The sequence below is a fragment of the Gracilinanus agilis genome, chromosome 4 (assembly GCF_016433145.1).
Source record: "Gracilinanus agilis isolate LMUSP501 chromosome 4, AgileGrace, whole genome shotgun sequence".
Classification (NCBI taxonomy): Eukaryota; Metazoa; Chordata; class Mammalia; order Didelphimorphia; family Didelphidae; genus Gracilinanus; species Gracilinanus agilis.
Window position 1 is genome coordinate 350,016,486 of NC_058133.1, and position 25,770 is coordinate 350,042,255.

Below are 25,770 nucleotides of genomic sequence, written 5' to 3' on the forward strand. Positions count from 1 at the left end.
TCTAATATATAATTATAAATTAATATAAAGTATATATAGAATTTTAATCATAAATCAATTTTAGGAGAATTTGTCATAACTTTTATTTTATTCAACTTCTCATATTTGTCCTCATGATCCTTCTTATATAGACTAAAGTCATAGAAAGCATCTGCGGTAAGTAGTCAGGTCTTATATCTGTTCTTTGGCACAACTGTTTCCTTATAATATAGTAACCTCATTTGTAAGAAGGAAGGTATTTCACAACCTTAGAGACCTAGAGATGGAAGGGCTTCAGAGCCAGCTTGTTCAAGCTTCTCACTTTACAAAAAACAAAATTGAGATCTAAGGAGGTGAGGTGACCTGCTCAGTCATTAGGATATGAACCCAAGATCCTTTGATTGTCGATGAGAGCTTCTTCCACTGTGTCCGGCTGTATGTTTCCACCTTTTCCCAGTACCCCTGTAAATCATGAAAACTAGAAGAGATATACTCAGAATATTTTTCTCTCCTTTGATTTCCTTTTGAACTGAAGGTATCTGATTCCCACTGGTATTTCTTAAGGAAAATCTTTAAGAAACCTTGCCAATGAAGTGCACTCAGGAGGACTGACAAATTTATAATTCTGCAGAAAGTAGAGAAGAGGTCTTGACATGTCAATTCTGAATCATTACAGTGTCACTTAGTATTGGGAATGGGATGGAGCAAAACTAAATGGAAGTATACAGAAGTATAAAAAATTATTTCTATCAAGGAGTTTGCAAACTTGTTGGGAAAAATAAGGCATAAATGGGATAATTAATGGTTATATTAAGGAAATATATGATAAAGGGTCTAAATTACTATAGACAATAATTGCTAAAGGAAATCTGAGGAAGGAAAAGATTAATATTGTGAGAAAGACATTAAATGATTTTGTATGAAAATAAATAAATTCAATAAATATTTCCCTTTTTTCCAAAGAAAGGACAATAATGGCACATATCATTAAAATATAATGCACAGAAGGACACTCGTATATTGATTTCTTTCAAAGTGACAGCATTTATAAAGATACCAGTATGAAACAATCCTTGATGTTTATGGGTTTTCAATTGTATTTGAAATTAACATCTTTGATAAAAGTATCCTTTTTGGGATTGTAATGACTAAGTGTGAGGAAAGTTTTTGTAAACAAACATGATCCCAACTTCCTCCTCAAGTAAATAAGAAAATGCAGAACATAGTGCTTATTGTGTCTTTCGTCTAATATTGCCATAATATTATCATTTATGAAAATATCCTAGAGTCACAATGGATGGCCAGCCATGGATTAGTTATATGTTTTGCACTATTAGAGAAAGTTCTTGGGCAGAATTTTTGAATTATATAAAAATGGCACCCAGGAAAGATATTTTAATGAAAAAAGGAGAAAATAAAGCATCTGATTTTATATTAAGAGGAGCAGAATTAATGTAATCTGTCACAAAATAATCTACCAGATTTTCAATATTTTTCTTAACATTATGATAATTTTCTTTTAAAAGACTATAATCCATAAAATTGTATTACTGTACTATGATTTGGTGTTATATAGTTGTTGTTTAAGAATATTGATACCTTGACATTTAGAAGGGATAATTTCATTTAATTTTTTTAAACATACTAGTTCTATAGTAATTTCCATGATGCAATGTGTTACCTGTATGTTAATTCTATGAATATAAATTGCTTCAAATGTAAGTTTTTAAATGGCCTTTATCTTAGTAATTGTTTAGTCTGTTAGGTATCTAGTGTATTCAACCAGTAGTATTTTTCTTTGAATTGACCTAAAAAGAAATAATTTTTATTTAAAGTATTAAGTCGATATTGTATAGATATAATCCCAAGTGAACAGATAGAAAGTATTTTCTTTTTATTCATTTATTTAGAGAAATTACTTTTTTCCTCTTCATCACCATTTTAGAATCCATTTCTTAGTGAAGATGTGATTTTCCTGTTAATAATGATGTTCTCCTCTGACCTTATTATCATGCCATTCATATATCCCACTGATAGCAATTTTACCTTCAAAGCCATTATACTTTTTTTTAGATATATACTATATATTTTTATAGATCATACTTATTCATATATATTTTGGCTATAACCATGACCAGTGTTACATGTAGCATGTTAGAAAAGTAAAAGGTTATAAAAACAGACTTTTACAAAATATAAGGAGGGTTACTGAAAGGTCACATTTTTATAGTTAAAAAGTAACAGAGTTTTGAGACTAATATCCATATAATTTGGCAATATTTTGTTCCACATACTACTAATCTTTAGTTTATAGTACTGTACTTAAGTAACAAAAATTACATTTCCCTCTTTCATGAATAAGAATGTGATGATATTAATTATATAATTAGTATATACCTATTATTTTAATGCCACTTTCAATATTAAATAATTTTCTATCAAATGATCTGGTTTTGAACTGGTAAATCTCTAAATTTAAACCAAAATAAACATTAACAAAGCCTGAGTCATTTGTGATTGTGTTTTGGATCTCATTCCAAATTTTTCTCAAAATAGATATAGTTTATCTAAAGCCTTCTTTCACTATCCATTCTACTAGGGAGATTTCATTGTAAGTATCATCCTTAACTTCTAGAATTATGAAAGCAGAATCCATATATATTATTTAGCCTTGAAAATGAAGTTAAATTTTTCTTTGCTTTTCTCTCAAAATTCTCCTTATTCAGGTCAATAAATGAATAAAGATAATTTCTCATTACTAGTTTTAATGATTTAGATATAATTCCGTCATATCTTGAATCAATTCCTTTAATTTATTTTTTTACCTGTAGAACTTTGGTTCTTTCTAGATAAAACTGGCATACTTTCAAATTTGCTAATATCTGTCATTTTAGTCATTTAGTGTAGATCAGTGATTCCCAAAGTGGGCGCTACCACCCCATGGTGCATGCTGCAGCGATCCAGGGGGAGCGGTGGTGGCCACACTTTTTTTGTATTACATTCTATTCTGAGTTCAATAAATACTTTCATAATTTCCAGGAGGCGCTAAGTAATATTTTTTTTCTGGAAAGGGGGCGGAAGGCCAAAAAAGTTTGGGAACCACTGGTGTAGAAGCTTTCACTATCTTCTTTCAAACTATGAACTCTTATATTTTCTATATGCTTTGGTGCTTGTCTGGATGAAGTATTTACATTTATAGTATCTCTAAGTCTTTGTTCTTTGTAGAAGCATCCATTGTGTACTTAATTTTATTGATTTGGTGATATAGCATTATTTTTTATACTGTCATCATTAAAATAATGACAGCATTCTTTTGGGCATATTTTTTCTCCTGACTTTTCAGGAGTGTGATGACAATTCAACATTTATGAACTAGACTTTACAGAAATGAAAGTATATCCAACTCACCTGTATGTTTCATATAATTTCATTTATGAGAAAAAGGTTTGCACTTTTGAGCATAATATCATCAATCCTATTGATAAGGATGTGGTATACAGAAAAAATAATTTTTACTATTTTGATATGACATGTTGTCAAGGATAATAATGAGCAAATCAGTCTTCAGTGAGTACGTATGAACTAATCTCTTCAAAAGTATATTTTATGAATGTATTCTGTTGTGCATTATGAGTGCATCTTTTTCCAACTTTAACAATGAAAACATAATAAAGTACCCATGAGATTTTGTCAGTAATTATATACATACATACATATATTTATATATAAAGAATCCCTTTTATTTGTCCTGCTATTGTGGCTATTTTTTTAAAGCCCAAATAAAAATCTCTTTTTCTCATATTTCTGTTGGTTTATTCATTTTTCAGTTGTACCTCACTCTTCAACTCCAATTAGGGTTTTCTTGACAATGATGCTGGAGTAGTTTGCCATTTCCTTCTCCAGCTCATTTTACATTGCAAGCAGAAATAAGCTTCATGATAACTAGATTGTGTTCAGTGGTGATGTAAATTCCGACTTAGAATAATTACTACTTCCCTCTTTCACATATACATAAAAATCTATATCACTTCATGGGTTAAATTTATAGTTACTATAGAGCCTCCTTCATTGAAGAAAATCCTGCAGTATTTTTCTGGGCCCCATTTTCTTCCCAAAGTTAAAGAACAGTGAAGGCTAAGAATATACGTGACATATTGCCTGAAGATTATATGTACATACCTCTCTACTAATTTTGTTTTATATTTTCCATTTTATCATTGCTACCTTCCAAATAATATTAACAGACTATATTAAAGTTTATTAGACCATATAATTTTCAGGAGGAAATTTTTTTTGTTGTTAAAAATGGTTTGTAAAAGGACACAATGATATCCACTGACATGTGTATATATACATATATAATATTTTAAACGTAAGTACATAATACAATTATCTTTATAACAATTCCATTTTGTTCTTTCATATATCAAATATAAATGTTTTTTTAATTTTCTATGTCATTAGAAAAATATTTTTCCTCTTTTTTCTTTGCAGAAATCAAAAATCTCTACTTATGACAAAATGTGGGCCTTTATGAGTAGCAGGAGGCAGTCAGTCCTTGTCAAAAGTAATGAAGAAGGTATCCAGCGTGTACTCACCTCTGATTATGCCTTCCTAATGGAGTCAACAACCATTGAGTTTGTCACACAGCGGAACTGTAACCTGACACAGATTGGAGGCCTTATTGACTCCAAAGGTTATGGCGTTGGCACTCCCATGGGTAGGTTGTATGTCAGCTATTTGTACTTTGTTCATTAATCTTAGTTGCAGCAAGAGGATGAGAAAAATAATGATTCCATATGCCATTAAGGATTTTCTGTTTGACTGTCTGCAGTGGCTTTGCTCTTGGAGTAATTAGAAGCAGGGCAATATTTACATGTTTAAGTTTGAATGATTGTGTGGAAATGGAAAATGAATCTTTACACAAGTATCAGATATGCACATAAGTATGGCATATTCTTATTGCCTATTTCTTTCTAAAAACTAGGCCATTAAAGTGATAATTTTATCTACCGTTTACTACACACAGGACAAGTTTACCTGAAATAAAAGATTGAGCTGTGAAACCTATGACTTTGTCCCAGTTCCTATACTGAATAATTGAGGATGCTAGGTAACTCAGTTGATAAAATGCTAGACTTGGAATCAAGAAGACCTGATTTCAAATCCACCCTCAGTCACTCACTAATTTTTTGTCATTTAAGCTCAGTTTTCTTTAGTTTCCTCAACTGAAAAATGGGAATAATGTTAGACTGCCTCTCAGAGTTGTTGTGAGAATTTTATGTGATAGTATTTGTAAAGCACTTAGCACAGTTCCTGGCACTGTGACAGCAAGTTCTTCCTTCCTTGTTTCTTTGGTTCATTCCTACCTTTTCCCCTTCCTTCTTGTATGATCTTGAACAAATCACTTTATCTCTTTGGGGCTCAGCTTTCTTTTTTGTAAAAAGAAGTCAAGGTGGTTTCCAAAGACATTTCTACCTATAATATTCTAGAGAGAAAATCTTAACAGCATAAAATTGAAATTTACTTAGAGTCAAAGTCTTGAAAGATAACTGAATAAGGTTAGAGACAGAAGAAGATAATATATTTGTATTGTTAAGAGATTTAGAGCCAGTGCAAGTTTTCTTAAATTATAAAAAAGAAAAGATACTTTTAAAAAAATGCTTATAATCATAGTCTTCTTAGATGAAAGTCAAGGGCAAAATATTTAAATCATTGTAAATCTGTACCATATACCTAAAGAAGGAAGAATCAAATAGACTACCAAGTCAAGGTCAATCAATAAAGAGGTGCAAACAGGGTATGAATTTGTCTAAATAACTAATTATTTATACTTTGGCTTAGTTTGTGACAATATTCATTTTATGTGTCAAAAAAGGGAGACTGTTGCTAGTTCTTCAGATAAAACAACAATTTACTATAGATATTCCTCATTTTGAATAAACCCTATAAGAATATTACTAGTTTTAAACACAGAGTCTACAACTACTTGATTGTAAATTTCCCAAATCCTTGAGTTCATACACTTCAGAGATTTTTGCCAGCATTAATGTCAACATTGTTCTTTGTATTCTGTCCAGTCCTTTGGCAAGGCTAAGCAAAAGACAAATTTCAATAATTCCTGAAAAAGTTCTCAAATGTTTTTGAATCACTTCGCATATCCCCTCACCCTAGCCTCAATTCTCTATGCACCTTTAAAAAAAGATATATTTTTATTTTAGTACCTCTAAAAATAAACTAATTTTCCCCTTTTTTTAAAAAGAGAGACTTCTAAGATCCAACTCTAACTGGTCATATTTTGTTTGGAATTCTAGTTCATGAGCATGTCACAAATAAACTCTCTTTTTCAAATACATGGAGACATACAGAGACAAGACACACAGACACACATAAAATATTTTTTGAATACTCCACTAAAGAATATTTTCCAATGAGACCCATTAAATTTATATGCTTCAGATATATAATTCAGGAAATTAACACTGTAGAGTTTAATTTTACATGTATTTTTCAGTAGTCTTTTATTTTATGTTGACATTTTTCTGTAATCTCAATTCTGAATATAGCCTTAAGGTGACAGGTTAGATCTTAAAACAAATGAAAAGGTAAAGACTTAAATCTGGACAACTCTTAATGCCTCTCCAGAGAAAACAAAGTTATTAACAATATCTCTCAGTGACAAAGTAACATTGCAATGTCTCACAAAACTGAACCAGGAATCCAGAGATCTAGATTCAGATACTACTTCAGAGGTTTATTATCTGAAGCTAGACAAATCATTTCTTTTGCAAAATGGATATAAAAAGAGTTTTCACTCATAGAGTTGCTGTGAAGAAAACACTTTGCAAACCTGAAGGCATCATATAATTATGAATTATCATTATAATATTTGACAAACTCTGAGCAACTTCAGCTTCAAAAACAAACATGCAATAACTTGTTTCTGTGATTGTAATTCTAGATAGAATTGCCAATATTGAAGTCTCCTGGGTATTTTTTTTTGTTATAAATCTGATCTTGTGTAGGAGGAGTGGGGCTCAAAGCCTGCTAGTAGAGTCTCCTGGGACTTTAGTGGAAGAGATCAACATATACTCATATAAATTCTAAAGATCAAAATAAAATCCTGAGACTCACCTGGTATTATTTCAGGATGATTATTTTCATTTCATTCCTATATACTTTCAGTTCTAAAGCCACTATGACCACAATGTGTATCATAATGACATTTTCCTCTTCGTCTTTATAACAAATAAATGCCCAATACAATAATTTTTATTCCAAAAAAGAATATACATTTTTTAATCTATTGCTTTTGTATTTTCAACATAAATCTAAAAGGATCTCTTTTTGGATAGGATAATTTGAGTGCAAAGGTATTCCTATCTAGGTCATTCTCCCAATGAGATCGATCTTGGGATTATTTTTTACTCTTCCATTTAAAGTAATTGTTTTTCTCAAACTTAACTTATAAACATTAAAGCCAAGGTTTTGAGGGAATAATTTTTATATTCATTCATAACATAGAATGCAATTAAACATTATTTGGAATAGGCAGTTTTTGAAAGAAGTTTGTATTCGTAAAATTTCATCAAAGAAGTGTGATCTAGAAAAAGGTATTTCACACTCCACTCCCTTAAATTAAAGACTTCACTGCAGAGAAAAAGGTTTCAGGCAATAATTTATGATCTGCTATTTCATACCTCTGCTAGAAATATGACTTCATGAATTATTTATATTTGGCTATGCCATTAATAAGCACAATACCATGCAGTTCTATAGTAGTTGAGTATGAGATACTTGATTTAAAAAAATAAAACAAAAAAATCTTTAGGCAAACAGAATAATCTATAGCTGCCAAATATTCTGTCAGCATACTCTGACCAATTATACTCAATAAATATTATCATCTGTTTTTTTTCCTCTTAAAGCCTATAGAGTTCATTTAAAAATGAGAAAGAAATTAGACACTTCTTAATCCAACATCCTAATTTAGAGAGGTAAAAACTAAGGCTTACAGAAATTAAATGATTTGCCAAGACCATACAAAATCAGCTCGATGGTGCAGTGAATAAACGTGCTGAGCCTGGAATTATGAAGATTCATTTTCCTGAGTTTATATCTGACCTCAGACATTTACCAGCTGTGTTACCTTGATCAAGTCACCTCACCTTGTTTATGTCAGATTCTCAGCTGAAAACATGAGCTGAAAAAAATGGTAAATCACTTCATTGTATTTGTCAATATAATCCCAGTGGGATCATGAAGAATCAGATACCACTGTAACAACTCCACAACAATAACACAAGTAGTAAGTTACACTACCAGGATAGAAAATAAGATCTTCTTCTGGCTAAAAAAGAAATACTATTCCTACTGCATCACACTGTTTTTTTTTCCTCACCCAGGAATAGGGCAGGAGGGAGATTTGAAAACAATATTTTTATTAAAGGAGAACACAGTAAGATTTTTCTTCTTCTCCCTCATCAAAAATGAATCTGCTGTACAGGTCTGGATGATGACAAAGTTGGAACCAATTCCTGGAAGACTGAATCTCACAAATTCCTCTTCTGAATAGATTGGAATAGAATTCTCAGACTTTGCCAACGTGGGAAATGTGAAGAGCTCTATTTTAGTGTAATGTCCATGATGTCAAGTTTTAGGATCATAGATCTAGAGCTGGAAAGAAAATTCTAGAAGTTATCAATTACAACACCCTAATTTTACAAATGAAAAAACTGAAGGTCCAGGGAGAAGTGACTTTTCTAAGGTGACACAGATAAAGATGTAAAGTTGCTGAGATTCTAACTGAAGTCCTCTGTCTTGAAGCTCAGGGTTCTTTCCACTGCACCATGTTCTGCGTCTTTAGGGTCAAGAGGAGGCTTTTTTAAAATATAAATCTTTTGAAAGGAAAATCAGAATAAAGTGAAATAAAAATCAACAAACTTGTTCAATTTTTATCCTCCTCCTTTGGCTTATTAGTAAAGGCTAAGTGTAGTTTTGGCTGCCAGGGTTTAGTTATGTACTGTAATTTTTTCTGTGTGATTCATTTAGTGTATGTGTCATCACAATTCATCAATGGGAGTGTGAGTCTCATTGCTGTTTTGCTGGAAAAGGGAATGTGTCAGAGGCAAACTATTTAATTAGGGAGGTTCTGTTTACACCAAAACACCTTAGTGGAGTAATCAGCAACAAATACTAGGAAGGTAAATATTGGGTAAGCATCAGCTAGTTTAATTATGTTTGGGCAATATTAAATTCCTTCCAGAGTTTTAAGCCTATAAGGATCTTTCCCCACCTTTTATAAATAAGACGCATTTACTGTTTTGGTAGTTTGTCAAAGACATATGTGTTCTGATTCCTAATGAGTTAACTGAACTTTGCATTACCTTACATTTGGAAAGAAGGATAAAGAAAAAAAAATCAGGTTGGTGAGAGGAGAATGGCAAATCACAGCAGTTTCCATTAAGGAGTATTTAAAACGAAGCCACGGAAGTGCGGTTTCTTTGCTTCACCATAGGCAATAATCTATTTTATCAGAAAAGGGAACATTGCTACCTAATGATGTTTTCTGCAGCATTGCTTCCCTCTTTCTGATTGCCAGTGTTAAAAGCCTATTTATTCTCTCCATCTCCAATGTTGATTATATGTACCACTTTGTGGAGCAGGGCAGGAAGGCCCAGCAGGCCATGTGCTGGCAGGAAAGCCACAGCATGGGAAAAAAACATCCAGGCTTGTGGCTGCTATTTTGTTCCGGTTTAGTGTCATTTTATTTTTCTTTCCTTAGGAAAAAATTCAAGGGGAAGAAAGGTTTGAAAAGTGAAGCAAATATTACTAATGAAAATACTTTTAAAGATATTATAAGCATGAAGTTTTATTCAAGCAAGGTATTCCCCCCCAAAAAAATATTATTTGTTATTATCAAAGTTAGGGTTTTACAACTGAGTAATCTATCCTTTTGTCTATAAATATTCACATTGATATAAAATTTTACTTTAAAAAATAATTTTCAATGAAAAATAGCTCAATTCTTAAAGATAACTGCCAGAATCCTGTCTAATGGCTTATGATTGCAATTCTACTAGGAAAATCATTTGTATTGGGAACTTTAGAATTTTCACATATTTTTTTTAATTGAGGGAAAGAAAAAAGAGAGATATAAAACAGAGAGAGATACAGAGAGGCAGGAGAGGGAGAAAGATAGAAAGAAAAGTGTAGCTTTGAAGCTTTAAAGCAAAGACTAGCTTTTGATACACTGTTCTGTGACCCTGACCAAATGACTTATTTTCAGTGCTATATTCTTTACTTTAAGATTTTAAGTTGTAGAGAAAGTTCCTAGTTATATTAGTAGACAGAATTTCTTCTCCTGGGAGGGAAATCATTATATCTAAAACTGTCTATATTTCTTCAAATAGACTTACTTAAATATACATATATATGTATGTATTTATACATATACTTGTATATTTGCATAAGTTGTATAAAAATGTATATACATGAGTGAGGGAAAAGTAAATTAAAAGATGAACAATTAGAAATATATAGTATACAAGCAACTTGAAATTTTATCCAGTTTTGTCTTTTTAAGCATGCAATATAACTGTAGTTTCCTCATTATTTGATTCTGAAAGACTTATAATTGGTAAAAGAAGAGTCATGCGATTTGTTTAAGATAAATGACAGTGTTTATAAAAATAGAAGTCAGTAGGAGAAGCAATTTTTCCCCTTCTTTGCTCACAGTCCATCTCCAATATTCCTAATCCATCACATAATAAGCTCTGTAATATTCATCATTATATATGCATAAAACTGCTGGCCTTCAGTTCTTCAGTTGCTCTAAAATGAATGAATACATTTGTCTTCATTAGTTGAACATAATGCACAAAATGGATGCAAATTATGTATCCTTCTACAGGTCAAACCTTGGATAAAAATGAATTCCATTCTTTTATCACACGAGCAGAATTCTTTAAATGCTGGGGAAATGATTTTGTATTGCTATGTTTAAATTTTTAAATTTGAAAGATTTTTTAAAAAATAAAATCATTTTATGGTTCAATAAAAGCAATTTATCCCTGGGGTGATAGGGAATTGGGGGAAGGGGAAAGATAGTTAAATACTAGGCTTTGTGTCATTATAAATTTTAGTCTTTTGGGATCCAAGCTCACATAGGATTCTTTTTGAAACAGTTAGTTATAATATATTTGACTTGCAAATAGTTGAGATGGGTAACTTAGTTAACATTTTGGGTCTGATATGCTTCCTTCAAAAGAAATTTATTTTTTAAGCCAAATAAAAAGGGATCTAGTCTCCAAAAGAAAACATTGTCACAAACACATGCCTTGGTTAATTTTCAAAATAAGTGAAAGTGTAAGACACAGTTGGGGAATTATCTCTTCATTCTAAGAATACTACATCACTGAATTTTAGAGTTGGGATGGAATACTTTTAAAGATTATCTCAACTGCCCCACCCTGCATATTATAGATGAGGCAAATGAAGCTAAGAGAGGGGTTATTTTTACCCTGACAATAGAAAACTACGTGAAAGTCAAGTTAAGATTCTACATTCAGTTTCAAGCAGGTTAAACCTAGGCAAAAATAATGACCATAATTATAGAATCAATGGAAAAGGACCATAGCAATCATTATTACAGGGTACTTATGCCATAGGACATAAAAATAAAAAATAATCTGAAAGTACTTTCTTATTAATTGAATAACTTTAATTTTAAAGTAATTATCTATAATTTAATTCCCTTTGTTCATAATCAGCCAATGGCAGAGAATTATAAAATTTTGGAGGTAAAATGGACTTTGGACATTTTCTAGTCCTATCAAATTTTACATAATGAAGCTGAGGCTTTAAGAAGTAGAGTGAATTTCCCAAAGTCACAGAGCAGTAAGTGCTAGATCTAGAACCCAAATCTTTGGATTCCAGGATGAAAGCTATATCTATATTTAAATTTTAAATATTCAACAAATATTTTAGCATCTTGTATGTATTCAGTATTATGGAACATGGGCACAAGATGCATAACAGTTCCTGCTGTCAGTGATCTTAAAATGAAGTTGAGAAGGAAAAAAAATCCCTACAAATAAAGGAAGAGCAGACATTACAAAGCTCTTAATTATCTAGGGCTACAAAATAAGTCAACCATGTTCTTACTGGTCTGATTCAACTTTTAAGTGCTTTTTGGAGGAGATGTTAGAGATCAAAGGAGATAGGGAAGATGTGGGACTTGAAGAGGAAGTAGGTGTATTTTTTTTATCTAGAGAAAAACTTTTCTTTCACAAATTTTGCTTGACAAATCAAATGATTATTTAAAAGCATTTCATCTAAACAATTATGCAACTTGTAAACCTATTTATGTACAACTCTGAACATGAATTAGAAATCTCAAGCCACCTAAGAATCATGAGATTTAGAGATGGAAAGAAACATAGTGCCAGGCATTTTATATCCATATCTTACAGATAAGGATTATCAACCTCCAAAATGTTTATTTAGAGCCATAATTGAATATAGGTCTGTTGATTCCAACTTCAGGACAATTTCTGCTGTGCTGTTAAGCCTCTCAAATGAAATGTGAGTGCTAGATTCCCAGGTGCATTGAAGTTCCAATTCAAATATGGCAATATATTCATGGTAATACAGTTAGCCTTTCCAGGATAAATTATTTTCTTCTCTGTTAATGGCTTCAACGTTTTGATCTAACCACTTTTTAAGGGAAGTTGACTGCCACATTGATTTGAGCTTCTATTATATATCATTTTATACCATGATGTTCATCTTTAGTTTAATAGAATGTAAACCCCCAGGCATCAACAAACATTTAACTTTTGAATTTATATCTGTAGCACCTATTAGAATGCTAGAAATGGAGGAAGTTTTTTATAAACGCATGTCGATTGACTACATATAAAATGCAGAAACAAAAAAAAAGTGTAATTCCACTAGTTGTTGCTAATGCTCATCCACCTTTCCCTCATTTATCTGTATTAGTCAGATGGCACTTAGACAAAAAATGCAAAGGATGAATAAAAGACAACTGCCGAGATTCATCCTATGCAATTTGCAAATGTTTCTGTTGTGCTTTGTATACTCTAGATCTCTTATTTAAGCAGACCTGATATTGTCTCAGAACTTGAATTTTCTATTGTTGTTGTTATTTGGTAATCTTTCAGTCATTTCCAGCTCTTTTTGACTCCTTTTTGGAATGGTTTACCATTTCCTTCTCCACCTCATTTTACAGATGAGGAAATGAGACAAAAAGGATTAAATAATTTTTCCAGAGCCACCAAGTTTGTAAGTGTCTGAAGCAGGATATGAACTCAAACTTTTCAGACTCCAGTGCTATATTCACTGTACAATTTAGATACCCTTGACTCTTCTAAGCAGCCTGCAAAAGTGTCAAGTAGAGGGTGTTTCCATAATGCATCAAAAGACCCATTTACAGAAGAGAGAAACAAACTCTGTTCAAAACCAGAGTTATTGGCTTTGAAAGTAGATATTAATCTACATTTCATCAATTTACTTGAATTAGTCTCTGACAAATCCCAGATTTTGTTAGCTCTTAATGCTTTTGTGTTAGCCTGGAATTAATCTTGGTGGAAAATGATTACACACCAATTTAGGCAAATGCATCACAGATAACAGAATTAAAAGAGGTTTTATTTAAAAGAAATTCATTGATGTAACATCTTTCACTCTTAATTAAAATAATAGCCAAGCTATGCAGTGACATGAAAGTAAGAGAATTTCCTCTTGCTTCTACATATGCCTCAACTAGGTGCTCTGTAGTCCATCAAGAATGCCACATGAAGATATGTATTCTAAATAGGTAAAAGGATTGGATCTATTGTCATAGGAAACTCCTAGGTGAGGAAACTCCCTCTACCAAAGCAATAGATATCTTCTCTATAACTCATAGTCTTAGAAAATTGCTGGGTCACTGAAAGTTTAAATAACTTGCCCAGCACCATGTATCCACAGTGTACTAGAGATAGAACTTGAACCCACATTTTTCAGGTCCTGAGGCTAGCTCTCTGTCAACTACATCATGTTACTTCTCATCTGAATTATTATAAATCTTAATGTCATATAAATTTAAAAGCAGGAAGGGAATCTGTTAGTAAGGAACATGTAGGCTTTATTTTTAGTGTTTTTTCTTTAGTAATATTTTATTTTTACCAATTACATGAAAATAGTTCTTAATATTCACCTTTTAAAATGTTGGGTTCCAACTAATCTTCTCTTCCTCTGCTCCTCCCTCCTTAAAAAGGCAAGCAATTTGTGTCATTATGCAAAACTTATTTCCATATTAGTCATGCTATGAAAGAAAACAACAAGCAGATTTCACAAATGCTGTTTCGCTGTGGCCCATACCCTTATGAATTCATAATTCCCTGAAAGATCTCCAGTATTGCATAGGATGAGTTCTAGAGTAGTTGTGATTTATTCAAGTAGAGGACATATCCTAACACATGGAGTTTCCAAAAATGAGAGAATACTCATATTTTTGGAAGAAAATTTATAACTGAGAAAGCATCTATAGAAAGGCAATTATGAAGTTCTTTTAGTCCTTGCCATGTTAAAAAAAAAGTTAAAGGACTAAGGATAGTTAGCCTAGAGAAGAGAAATCTCAGGGAGAACATAATCCCCATCTTAAAGTATTTGAAAACTTATTGTGTGGATGAAAGATTACATTTTTATTTTGCCTCCAGATGGCAGTAATAGGAATAATAAGTAGAATGTAGTGCAGAGGGTGCAATTAACCCTGCAGAGCCTTACTGCAGAATTTCTGACAGTTGAAAAGGGTTTAGAACCCTGACTAGTGGCAGTTGATGCTGGAGACTGGATGAGAGTAGGAGGGTCAACTGAGCTCTATCTCTGGACTGTAACCTAGCCTTTATTTCTGCAGCTTTTCTCTTAAGATTTGTTAGCTTAGCTATTCCCTTTGGATTTCCCTGACCTTTCCTATTCCAAATCATCACTTTCCCTTCCTGAATTTCTGTGGGTTTTTGTAAGGAGGGTGGATCTGGGTGGTTTTCAAACTTTGTAGATTTAGTTTCCCAGTAGTCAAGTAGGGCTTCCCTGGATACAAATTATCTCTTGAATCATTGTATCCAACTTTCCTACCCCTTTTAGGCAACAAAACCTCTCTGGGCTGGGTTAGGCAGGTCCTTTCTCAGTCTCACATTCCTGTTTCCCTCCCCCACCTGAAGCTTTCCCTAGGCGGCTGTTAGAGTTACCTTGTATCCCTCTGACCTTTACAATCAACCCTGAAACTCAATATACCCTGTTTGTCACTTAATCAAACCTTTGGCTAATTCAGTAATTGATTGATAAGAGAGGGAGAAGGGGAGAAAGGAATAATATTCTCTCTGGGTCCTGAGGGAATTGGAGATGTCCATTTTGAGAGGAAGTGGTAATCCCTATACTTCCTCTGGACTCTTCCTTTGTGAACCTGAGAAACTGAAAGCCATTTTCAAGCCATTTCTGGCTGGCCCTAACATTTGGCTGTAGAAGTGCCCTTCCTACCTGAAGGGCTCAGTCTATTTCCCTTCAGTGTTTCTGTCTCAAACCTGTGAACCCAGTCTGTGTCTCCCTTTGCTCCACTATTATATCCTCCTTATCCACTTTACTGCCTTAGGGATCCACAAACCCCTATCCACGGTGCCTTGTCCCCTATTACAACTTTACCTGACTATTCCCTTATTACCTCTAGCCTATTCCCCTTACCTGCCTTTAGACCCTTATTATTACCCTACTTGCTTAATTCCCCTATTACAAGACGTAGTAAAGGGTTAAATTTAGGCTTCTAAAGGAAAAAACAAAATAACTAAATCCATCCTAACAATTAGTACTTTCCTAAAACCAATGTTCCCACTTACTGGAGGTCTTCAATAAGCTAATTCTTGACACATAGACACATATCTCATTGAAGATATTCAGATAAAGACTTGAGGGTCACTTGGATTATATGTAGTAGGATTGTAGTGAGGTACTTAAGCATGTAGTAGGTGTTTACTAAATGTATTCCAATTGACTGCATATAAAATGTCAGCAACAGAAAAAATAGTTCTGTTTTTTGTTGCTAATATTTATCCACTCTTTCTCTATTTTCTGTTTCAGTAAATTTCTAAGTAGTAAATGCAGAATATTAACAAAACTGCTGAGTTTCATTCTATGCAATTTAGAAATTATTCTGATACCCATTTTTATATTTCAGGTGAATATCTCTTCTTTAAAAAAATCTGCTATTATCTCAGAGATCTTGAATCTTTTTAGTATCCTGTAAAAGTGTATTCAAAGAGAGCATGTTTCCATAATGTAATAAGGAATTTTATTCATATATGGTTTAGACTAGTTACTGAGATTCCTTCCAATTCTGAAATCTTTTGATTTTATGATAAAATCATAGCTCTATTGCAGCATTACATTCAGTGATTCAAAGGAAATAGATTTTTGGCTAGATCTTTGAAAATTTGATAGGTTTTTCAGTTTCGTTTAGTAAGGTTAGAACTAAAGTTCCTTAAAACAACAATTTGGCATTAATGCAGGCTGAGAGACTCTTATTCCAAAGTCTACAGAGATGACTAGAAAAGTGGTAAGCCTGAAAAAACTAAATAATTGATTACTTATAGCCTACACCAAGGAAAGTAATATAAAGCTCTCTATATTATTCAATTGGACCATCTTAAAGTAAGATCATAAAAATATCCCCACCAAATTCCATAACAATATGAGAGCATCACTTAAATCCATATACAAATCCGACTGAGGGATGAGAAAGATGACTTAGTGCATTGAGAAACAGAACTAAAGAGAGGAGGTTCTGTGTTTAAATATAGCCTCAGATACTCCCTAACTGTGTGACCCTGGGTAAGTCACATAACCTCTATTGCCTAGCCTATACTGCTCTTCTACCTTAAAACCAGTGCTGATTGATTCTAAGATGGAAAGTAATGGTTTAGAAAAACCTGTTAGAAGATGATAAGCACTAATAATAAGTCAATGGAATATAAAGAAAGTGTTCACAGTTCCCTGGGTTCCAATTCCACTTCTGACCTAGGGAAAATTAATTAAGCTCTTTTCCCCTCAATTTCTTTATCTCTAAGATGAAGGGGTTGGACTCTATTACTATCCCTTTCAACTCAATCCAGATAGTTTTAAAAAAAGAATTTGCCATATAACTAAAATGGGAAGACAGATTGGGAAAAATCTCATTTTTTGAGTCAATTCTCTTCCCTAACATCATAGAACCACAGAATTTCAGAGCTGGAAAGGACATTAGAGTTTATCTAGGGTAGGCAGCTGCATCTTTTCACAAAAGAAAGAACTGTGGACCATAAAAGTAAAGTGACTCATGAAGCCACAGAGCCAGCATAATCATGTAAAATGTCCTAAAAACAAAATAGTATCGTAAGTAAAAGATTCAGAAATGTATTTTAAAGCAAATAATATATATGTATATGCATACACACACACACACACACACACACACACACACACACACACACACACACACACACATATATATATATATATATAATATGGGGAGGGGGTGTCCGTGTGTGTGTGAGTGTGTGTGTGTGTGTGTGAGAGAGAGTTTTAATCATCCTACATAGATGTAGGGAGCATAAAAACCATAAAAACACAGAATAGTAATGAGCATTAAAAATGAGAACATGAATAAAATATGCTTCATTAGTTAAAAGCAACTTGTTACATTCAAAATGGAAAGAGAAATATCAAGACTAGAGTGATAGCTTGAGATAGAAGGCATTTAAATATGATGTTCAGGGACTGGGCAGTGACTCCAGGATGCACAAAATATTTCCATAAAGGAGGATGCAAAAATTACTTTTCCTTCTGACCTTTTAATTGATTTCAGACTGCAGAAACAAGGGCTGAAAGTAAGAAAAGCTTTGACAGGAAAAAATGAGAGATGACCACAGCATGGTTAGGACAATTTCAGTGAACTCTGCAGCAACTTTAGAGCTCAATAACTTGCTGTGAAACCTTTTAAAAGAGCCATTCACTCATCAATAAGCATTTACAAGAAGTAAAAAAACAGTGTTCAATGTTCATTTCATTTGTAACTTTTGTGCCTTTCTAGTGGTTAGAAGCAAAATAAAAGAAAAATGTTGAGCTAGTAAAACAAATGAAACTTGATATGTTTTGGGGTTTGTTCTAATGATGTAGGCAAAAAGACAAAGTGGAGGTGTTTTCTTAATATAAAATAACTATACTGAATATCACCTAGTGCTGTAAAAATATGAAAATTTAAGTCTAAACAATAGAATATTTATAATTGTCAACATCATCATTATAGCTAACATTAAGGTATTGCTGTTTGCTTGCTATGGGCTAGGACTGTGCTAATTGCTTTGCAGTTATCATTTCATTTGATCCTCACATAACCCTAGGAGATAGGTGAACTAATTCTCCCATTTTATAGATGGGGAAACTGAGGCAAATCGAGGATAAATGACTTGCCCAGGGTCACATAACTAAGAAGTGTCTGAGGTTGGATTTAGGCTAAACCAAGGCAGGTCTCTTTCTCTTACTACTCATGCTATATTGTGGCTAAGTTCTACTGAGGCTTGTTCAGTGTTTCTTCCTTGTACTCCAGTGAGATGAGTCCTCCTTGCTGTCTCTCCACATTGTTCTGGGCCAGAACACTGCCTTATTCCTTATTCTATTGGTACAGTATTTGTTTTGAGGCATTTTTGCTCTTTTGTAGTCATTTGGAGGGAGATTGGCAGGTATTTTCTTCTTTGCTTCCTTGGCTTGATCTGCCACTGCCACTACCCCAGTAAACAGTATTCCGGAGACTGGATTTAAACTCAAGACTTCCTGACTCCACTATCTCCATAATCTTATTTGGTCTTCATAAGGACCCTGAAGGGTAGATAAAGCCTTATCATCAAGTCACTTATCATGAGCAACTGAGACTCATACAGGCTAAGTGATTTATTGAAGGTTTCTTTCTGCAGAACAGGCAGAATTCAAGTTTTCTAGCTTCTTGTCCTATGATCATTCTACCATATCATGGTTTCTAAAATGCTGGCTTAGATGGTGGCTTAGAAACAGCAAAATTTGAGTCCTCCGTGAAAACTCTTCAGCACCAATCAAAAACAAACAGCTTTGAGGTGGACCCAAAACCAAATCCTAAAAGAGGACAGAGCCAAGACAGAGCTTGATTCAAGTTAAAAGGCATGTAGAGAAGGTTGGATTCTTAGGTATAAGGAAAAGGAAGAAGGAAGGTCCTAGGACCCTTCCCCCACCTACTGTACTGAGACAAAGGTGGTTGCTGGGATCCCGGGGTGAGGGCTGCAGCCCAGAGGGAGTGCCTTGCTACTCCAACTGCTCAATTATTATTGTACATATCATATAATATTATACAATCATTATAGTGAATAAATCAATTCCTTGTTAATCAGTATCATAAAATAATACTCAGTATTTGAATTTAGAAGTAATCTACATGCACTTAGACTTCACATAAAATTAAGTTTGACTATGTCTTAAAATGAAAATCTTATTTGAGATAGTGTAGATCATATTTGGTCCCTTAGTCAAAATTAACAGTATAAATATTTTAAATTAATTACCTTGTTTGTTATATTAAAATTCTCCCTCCCCTCCCCATCCTGGAGAAAGAATCATTTGATGAAAAGATATAAATATGTAAACAATTATTTTTTTGTTTATCAGTTCTTTCTTTGGAAGTGGATGTACACAAGTTATTCTTCAAACAATATTTCTGTAGCTATATATATACAAATACATATATATATACACACATTATATATAATTGTTTTCTTGGTTCTACTCATTTTACTCTTTATAATTTCATATAGGTCTTTCCAAAACATTAAACTTTTTATATGATCTGTTTTTAAACTATTCATTTCATTCAGACACAGTTCATAAGGCAAACAAGGGAAACAGGCATTAATATCAAATTTTCCATGAAGGTTGATATAAGAAATTAGAAAATAATATAACAGGCAACATGGAGAGATGAAAACTGAAGGCTAAATACTTATGCCAAACTACATCAAGTAATGTCTAAGTAAGCTTTAAAATATTCATTGGCTGACCAAGATTAAAAGTAATAGAAACATTTCTTTCAAATAAAATGCTACTTTGTGGGAAGGTAGAACTTTTGAGTTCATCAGTACAAGAAACTCTTTATGTATAAAAAAATCTGTCTACCAATTCCAATCTACCACTTACAGCCTTAGAGATTTGACTGGTGGTAATTTGTCAATTGTCATTTACATAGTATATGTGAGAGACAAGACTTAAATTCAAGTATTTTTAATTTCAAGATTTTTCCACTAGGCCATACTACATCCCTAATGAACAATAAATTGAGGTGAAAATACACAAAGAGTCATATATCGAGAAATTATAGGATCATAGGAACACAGATCTACACCTGAAAAGTCACCACAGCAGTTTTTTAGTAGCTAGTCCAGACTCCTTAACTGAGAGATGAAACTGATACCTGGGAAATTTATATGGCTTTTCCAGGATTAAAGAGGAAGAAAGACTCAGAGCTAATCACAGTACTAGTTAATTTAATTCAACATGCGTTTATTCAACACCTACTATGTGCCTGACACTGTGCTAGGTATTAGTGATACAAAGGTTTAAAAAATGATTAATCTTCAGAGAGTTCATAACTCCATGTGACAAAATCTGTTTTGTAATATAGTATATGTTTGGAAATCATTAGTCATGTTTAAATTTTCTGTTCTTTGTCTTAATTGTTATCACTCACTTGGAGTTTTACTTTTCAACACTTTATGCATTTTTTTGTGGTTCATTCACAAAATTGTTATCTTAGTCTTATTTTTTTCTCTCCCTTGACCATTTCATTTCTTTCTCCATTGGTTAAAACTATCAGATTTTTTGAGATGAATAGTAATCTATTTGCCCAGTCCTTAGCTCTTTACTCTTGAGTTATAGATCTGCATTTTAAAATGTCTAAATGACATTTTCATCTATATATCCCACTTTGAATTCAGAATATTTTAAAGTTTATAATTCACAACCAGAACATCCCCTCAAATATCTGTTTTCTTCTTTAGATTTCACTATTTTTGTCAGTGGCACCATCCTTCATTTTATCATCCAAGTTCAGATGTTTGGGATTGTCTTCGATTTGTCTTTTTCTCTCACCTCTCATTTCTTATTAATGACCAAGTCTTGCCAATTGTACTTTTGTAATAGCTCTTATATACACACCCCTTTTCTTTTTTATTTCATTGCTTTCATTCTAGTAGGAATAGCTGTCATTATTTATCCGGACTACTTTATTAATTCCCAAACTTCTAGCACTTTTCCTGATCTCCACTCTCTTCTTCCTCAAATCTATTGTTTATCCAGCTTCCAGAACAATATCATATGTGCATAGTTCCTTATACATATATCATTTCTCTGCTCCAAAGCCTTTAGTAATTCCCTATTGCCTGTGATTCTAGGGTCTAACCAAGAGCCACATCTTAAAAGTCAGTAAAATATTATGATATCTATTTTGTTTTTAGTGCTATGGTTAGTGATGGAGTTGCAATGATATGAAGAGATGTGTTGTTTTTTTCCCCTACAGAAATTATCGTACTATTTTAGGTGAATGTTCCTGAAAATCCAATCAGCAATAGTCTGCTCAATTCAAACTAGTTTTTACTTAACTGATTAAATATCTGATCAAAATGAGTACATAAGTATACAATATAGAAAGAAAATATATTATTTCTCTAATACTCAAGATTTTTAGTTTTATTTAACTAAAATTGGAAGATGTTCTTATACAAAATAAATTATAAGATCAAATTATTATGCCTAACATTTACCTACCTAAGTCTTTGAAAGATAGGTTCCAATAATGAAAGCATTCTATAAAATATATTTTATTTTCAGTTCAGAAACTTCATGTGACACCTGCCATCAATGTATATAAGTTGAATATACCAAATAAGCTTTTTAAGGATATTTTCTGCTCACCAAGAACCTTGTGTCAGTTGTTCGAAGGAATCATCTCTATATGGTAGTACCATGTAGTTGGTATCCTAGCAACTCATTTCTTTTTAGTTGAATGAGATGTAGCGGAACCTTCAGTATTAACCTAAACCTGAAGAATATTTTGATTGTTAATATGACAACTATGTATCAAACCCTTTGCTAAGTGTGGGGGATATAAAAACAAAACAAAATGAAGCCCAAGATTAATCTCTGACCTGAAGAAATTCATTCATCACCTGGGAAGAGGAAGATATAATATACAAACATAAAAATATACAGAATAATTCTAATAAATCAAGGGGACTTAACAGCAGAAGCAGGACAATTTGTCTAAAGGAGATGGTATATGAAATGAGTCTTAGAGAAGCTAAGGCTTTGGAGAGATAAAAGCAAAGAGGGAGAATATTCCAGGCTTGTTTGGCAGCTTTCAAAAGCACATATCAGTAGGAGATGTAATGGCAATTTCAGTGAATAAGTGGGGCTGTTTTGGATGGAGCATAGAGGACATGAAGGAGTCTGGACAGGTGGATGAAGCCAGTCTATGGAAGTCTCAAATATCTGAGGAGTTTGTAGTTTATTCTAAAAGTCACTGAAGATTCTAGAGCAGGAAACTGACCTGTGTTATTATTTTTGCTCTTAAGTAGAGGATCGTCTGGAAATTAGAAAGACTTGTTTGTTACAAGCTGGATTAGATGTGGCAAAGGATGGAACTGCAGTGGTGGCCATGTGAGGGCATTTTTAAGGCATTTCATAGAAGCACAATTGAAGAAATGTGGTAACTTCGTTGACAGAAGGGGAATGAGGGAGAGAATGGGGTTGAGTATGACTTCAAGGCTAAACTGTGATATTAATCTGTGAAAATTACTTGTAAAATATATTATTTGCAGCAAGAATATAAAAGGACTTTGCAACAAACACTTGGTTTATCTTAAACATGTCTAGATCTATATATTTTTAAGATTGGTATTCTCTAACAAGTAGGAAGGCTCACGTAGTTTACATTTATATGTCTCTTTCCTAAAGAGACCTTATATTTATCACTCCAGGTAGCTAGGTGGCTCAAAAGATAAAAGGCTGAGCCTGGAATCAGGAAGACTTGAGTGTAAATACAGCTTGAATTCAAATCCCACTTACTAGCTATGACACCCTGAACAAGTCACTTAACTATTATTTGCTTCAAGTGTAAAAATAGGAATGATAACAATAACACTTACTTCTCAGGTTGTTATGAAAATCAAAAGAGATACTATTTGTAGAGAGCTTAACACAATGTCAGACACATTGTTGAGTCTGACTCTTTGTAACCCTGTGGACCATAGCACACACACTGATGCTATCCATGAGGTTTTTATGGGTTGGTATATAACAAATCCCTCTTCTCGATTCAGCCTTGATGTCTGCAGCACAGCTAAATCTGTCATCAAGTATCTAGCATTTCAGCATCCCCTCACTCCCCCAACCCTTTGCACTTCCTGGCATCCTTGAAAATATTGCAAATAGGAGCTTACTGGGCACAGAAACACTCTTTACATATCTAATTTTTTGGCAAATATTGTTTCTACCTTCACAACAACTCTTGTACTTTTGTGTAATTTCTAAGCACAAAAATACAAATGAGAGAATCAAAGTCTCCAAGCTGAAAAGAAATAGGTTTATTGAGAGAGGGCCAGTCTCATAATAAAGCTGGACTTCGGGTCAAGATCAAAAGACCCAGAGCCTTGTGAGAAGACTTCTCTTATGACCAAAGAATTAGACAGCTTATATACCAGTTTAAAAATAATTCAGGATAGTGATAAAAGTAGAGAGATGTGGCTTGGTTGAAGTAATCAGGAAATACTTCTCATCAATAGAAGAAGCCACTTGATGATGACTTGCAAGTCTCTTGATAGACAAAAGGGAAAGCTGGGGAGCCTGAACTGATGATGTAATTGATAAGAGTGGGTGGTGCTGGGTGGTATCAGGCTTTGAACTCTGGGTCAGGACTAGAGATGTATATTGATCACAAGTTCAAGACCATAATTATTGCTGAGGGTGCATAATGTAACAGATTTGAAGGCTAAGGACCAAAACTCAGGCCTTGCTAACAATGATTACTTATGCTAAAACAGTTATTTACTTAGTTCAAAACCTTAATACTTATACTAAAATAATCACAAAGACCTAGTAAAATTATCATTTATACTGACATTATTTAACTATCTTAGTTAGAATTACAATTATGTTACCTCAATACTTCTGCTAATTAAAATCTAAACCTCATAAATGGTTAGAGGATTTCTCACTCACATTATATATCTACTTCCTTCTGCTTACTCATCTACTACCATAATTCCAGAACTTGTCACCTCAAACCTGGACTATTATAGACCTAGACTAGAGTCTCCTGATTGGTCTCCAGGCTTCAAGTCTCTCTCCTCATTCCAAACCAGCCTTTTTTTCAGCTACAACAATAAGTTTTCATACAATTTTGGTCATATCACCTCCTACTCAATAAACGTCAGTCTTTCCCTACTGCCTATAAGAACAAATATAAAGTCCACTTTTTTGGCATTTAACATTCTTAAAAAGCAAGTCTTTTCCTATATTTCTGTCCTTATACTTTTCCACACTTTGAGATTCAGCTGTATTAACCTATTTGCTATTCTCAAACAAGATACTCCATCTCCCATGTCACTGCCTGTGTAAGCTTGTCCCCAGTGCTTGGAAGACTCTTTCTCCTTATTTCCATCTTCTAGAATTCCTGGCTTCTTTTAAGACTCAACTCAAACCCTACCCACTCTCTGTCAGATGTCTTTCATTGTCCCTAAAAGAGTCACTAGTGCCCTCCCTCTCTCAGAATTCCTTTCTATCTGCTTGGTGCATATTATATATGTATCTAATTATTTACAAATGGTCTCTTCCATTCAAATTTGAGCCCCTTGAGACTATTAACTGCTTTGTTTTTTGATATCCATAGTGCTTAGTATGGTCCTTGAGAAACAGTAAACATTTAATGAATGCTAAATGACTGATTGATTCATATTCATACCCTATTCCCCGCATTAAAGTTAAGTCTTTAATGATTCAAACCACAGGGAGGAGTAAAACCTCCTCTGGGCCTTTATTTTTTTTAATAACTGAGATTGTCCTACAAATTTTCTCTTTACATGGTTGACATAGGAATGAAACCAGTACCCACATTAAAAAAAATAACATGACTTTCCCATGGCATAACAAAGAAATGAGAATTCATTATTATTTTAATCAGTTTCTTATTTCCTACAATTAAAATGATAATGGAGTATAATTAGGAAGTAAAACATATCTTGTTTCTTAGTGCTTACCCACAATATACTCTCACCAATTCCACATTCCAATTTCTATTTTCAAATTGCTATCATGTTGCTTCAACCCCCAGAAAATGAGGGGTATCATTGATGTCAGATTTATTCAAATAGAACATCAGACAGAAAACATTAGTAGTTTATTTCATGGGAATATAGCAGGAGTGCCAGACTTTACTCACAATGGCAAATTATGATATTCACAAGCCACAGTGGGACTAGTAAGAGCACCTGGCAAAGGATCAAGTTGCACCCATTGCACATTTCCTTAAGTTTGGAGGTCTTTTATTATTGAGAATGTAAGGCAAAAAAAATAGCATTATTGAAGACATTGGAATACTTCTGCAGTTCAGTAGGGATGACAGGCTAGCAATAAAAAATGGTGATTCTTTCAGCATAGCCAGGGAACAGAAATGAGCTGGCACAAAAT

The 25,770-nt window shown here is 33.2% G+C and overlaps 1 protein-coding gene across 1 annotated transcript in view; it reads left to right on the forward strand.

Annotated features, from left to right (window-relative positions):
- GRIK2 (glutamate ionotropic receptor kainate type subunit 2) overlaps window positions 1-25,770 on the forward strand; it is a 767,698-nt gene that overhangs the window by 718,795 nt on the left and 23,133 nt on the right. Inside the window, exon 14 of the mRNA XM_044676594.1 lies at window positions 4,474-4,699. Within this exon, the coding sequence (XP_044532529.1) occupies window positions 4,474-4,699 (226 nt within the window). The remainder of the gene's footprint in view (window positions 1-4,473; window positions 4,700-25,770) is intronic.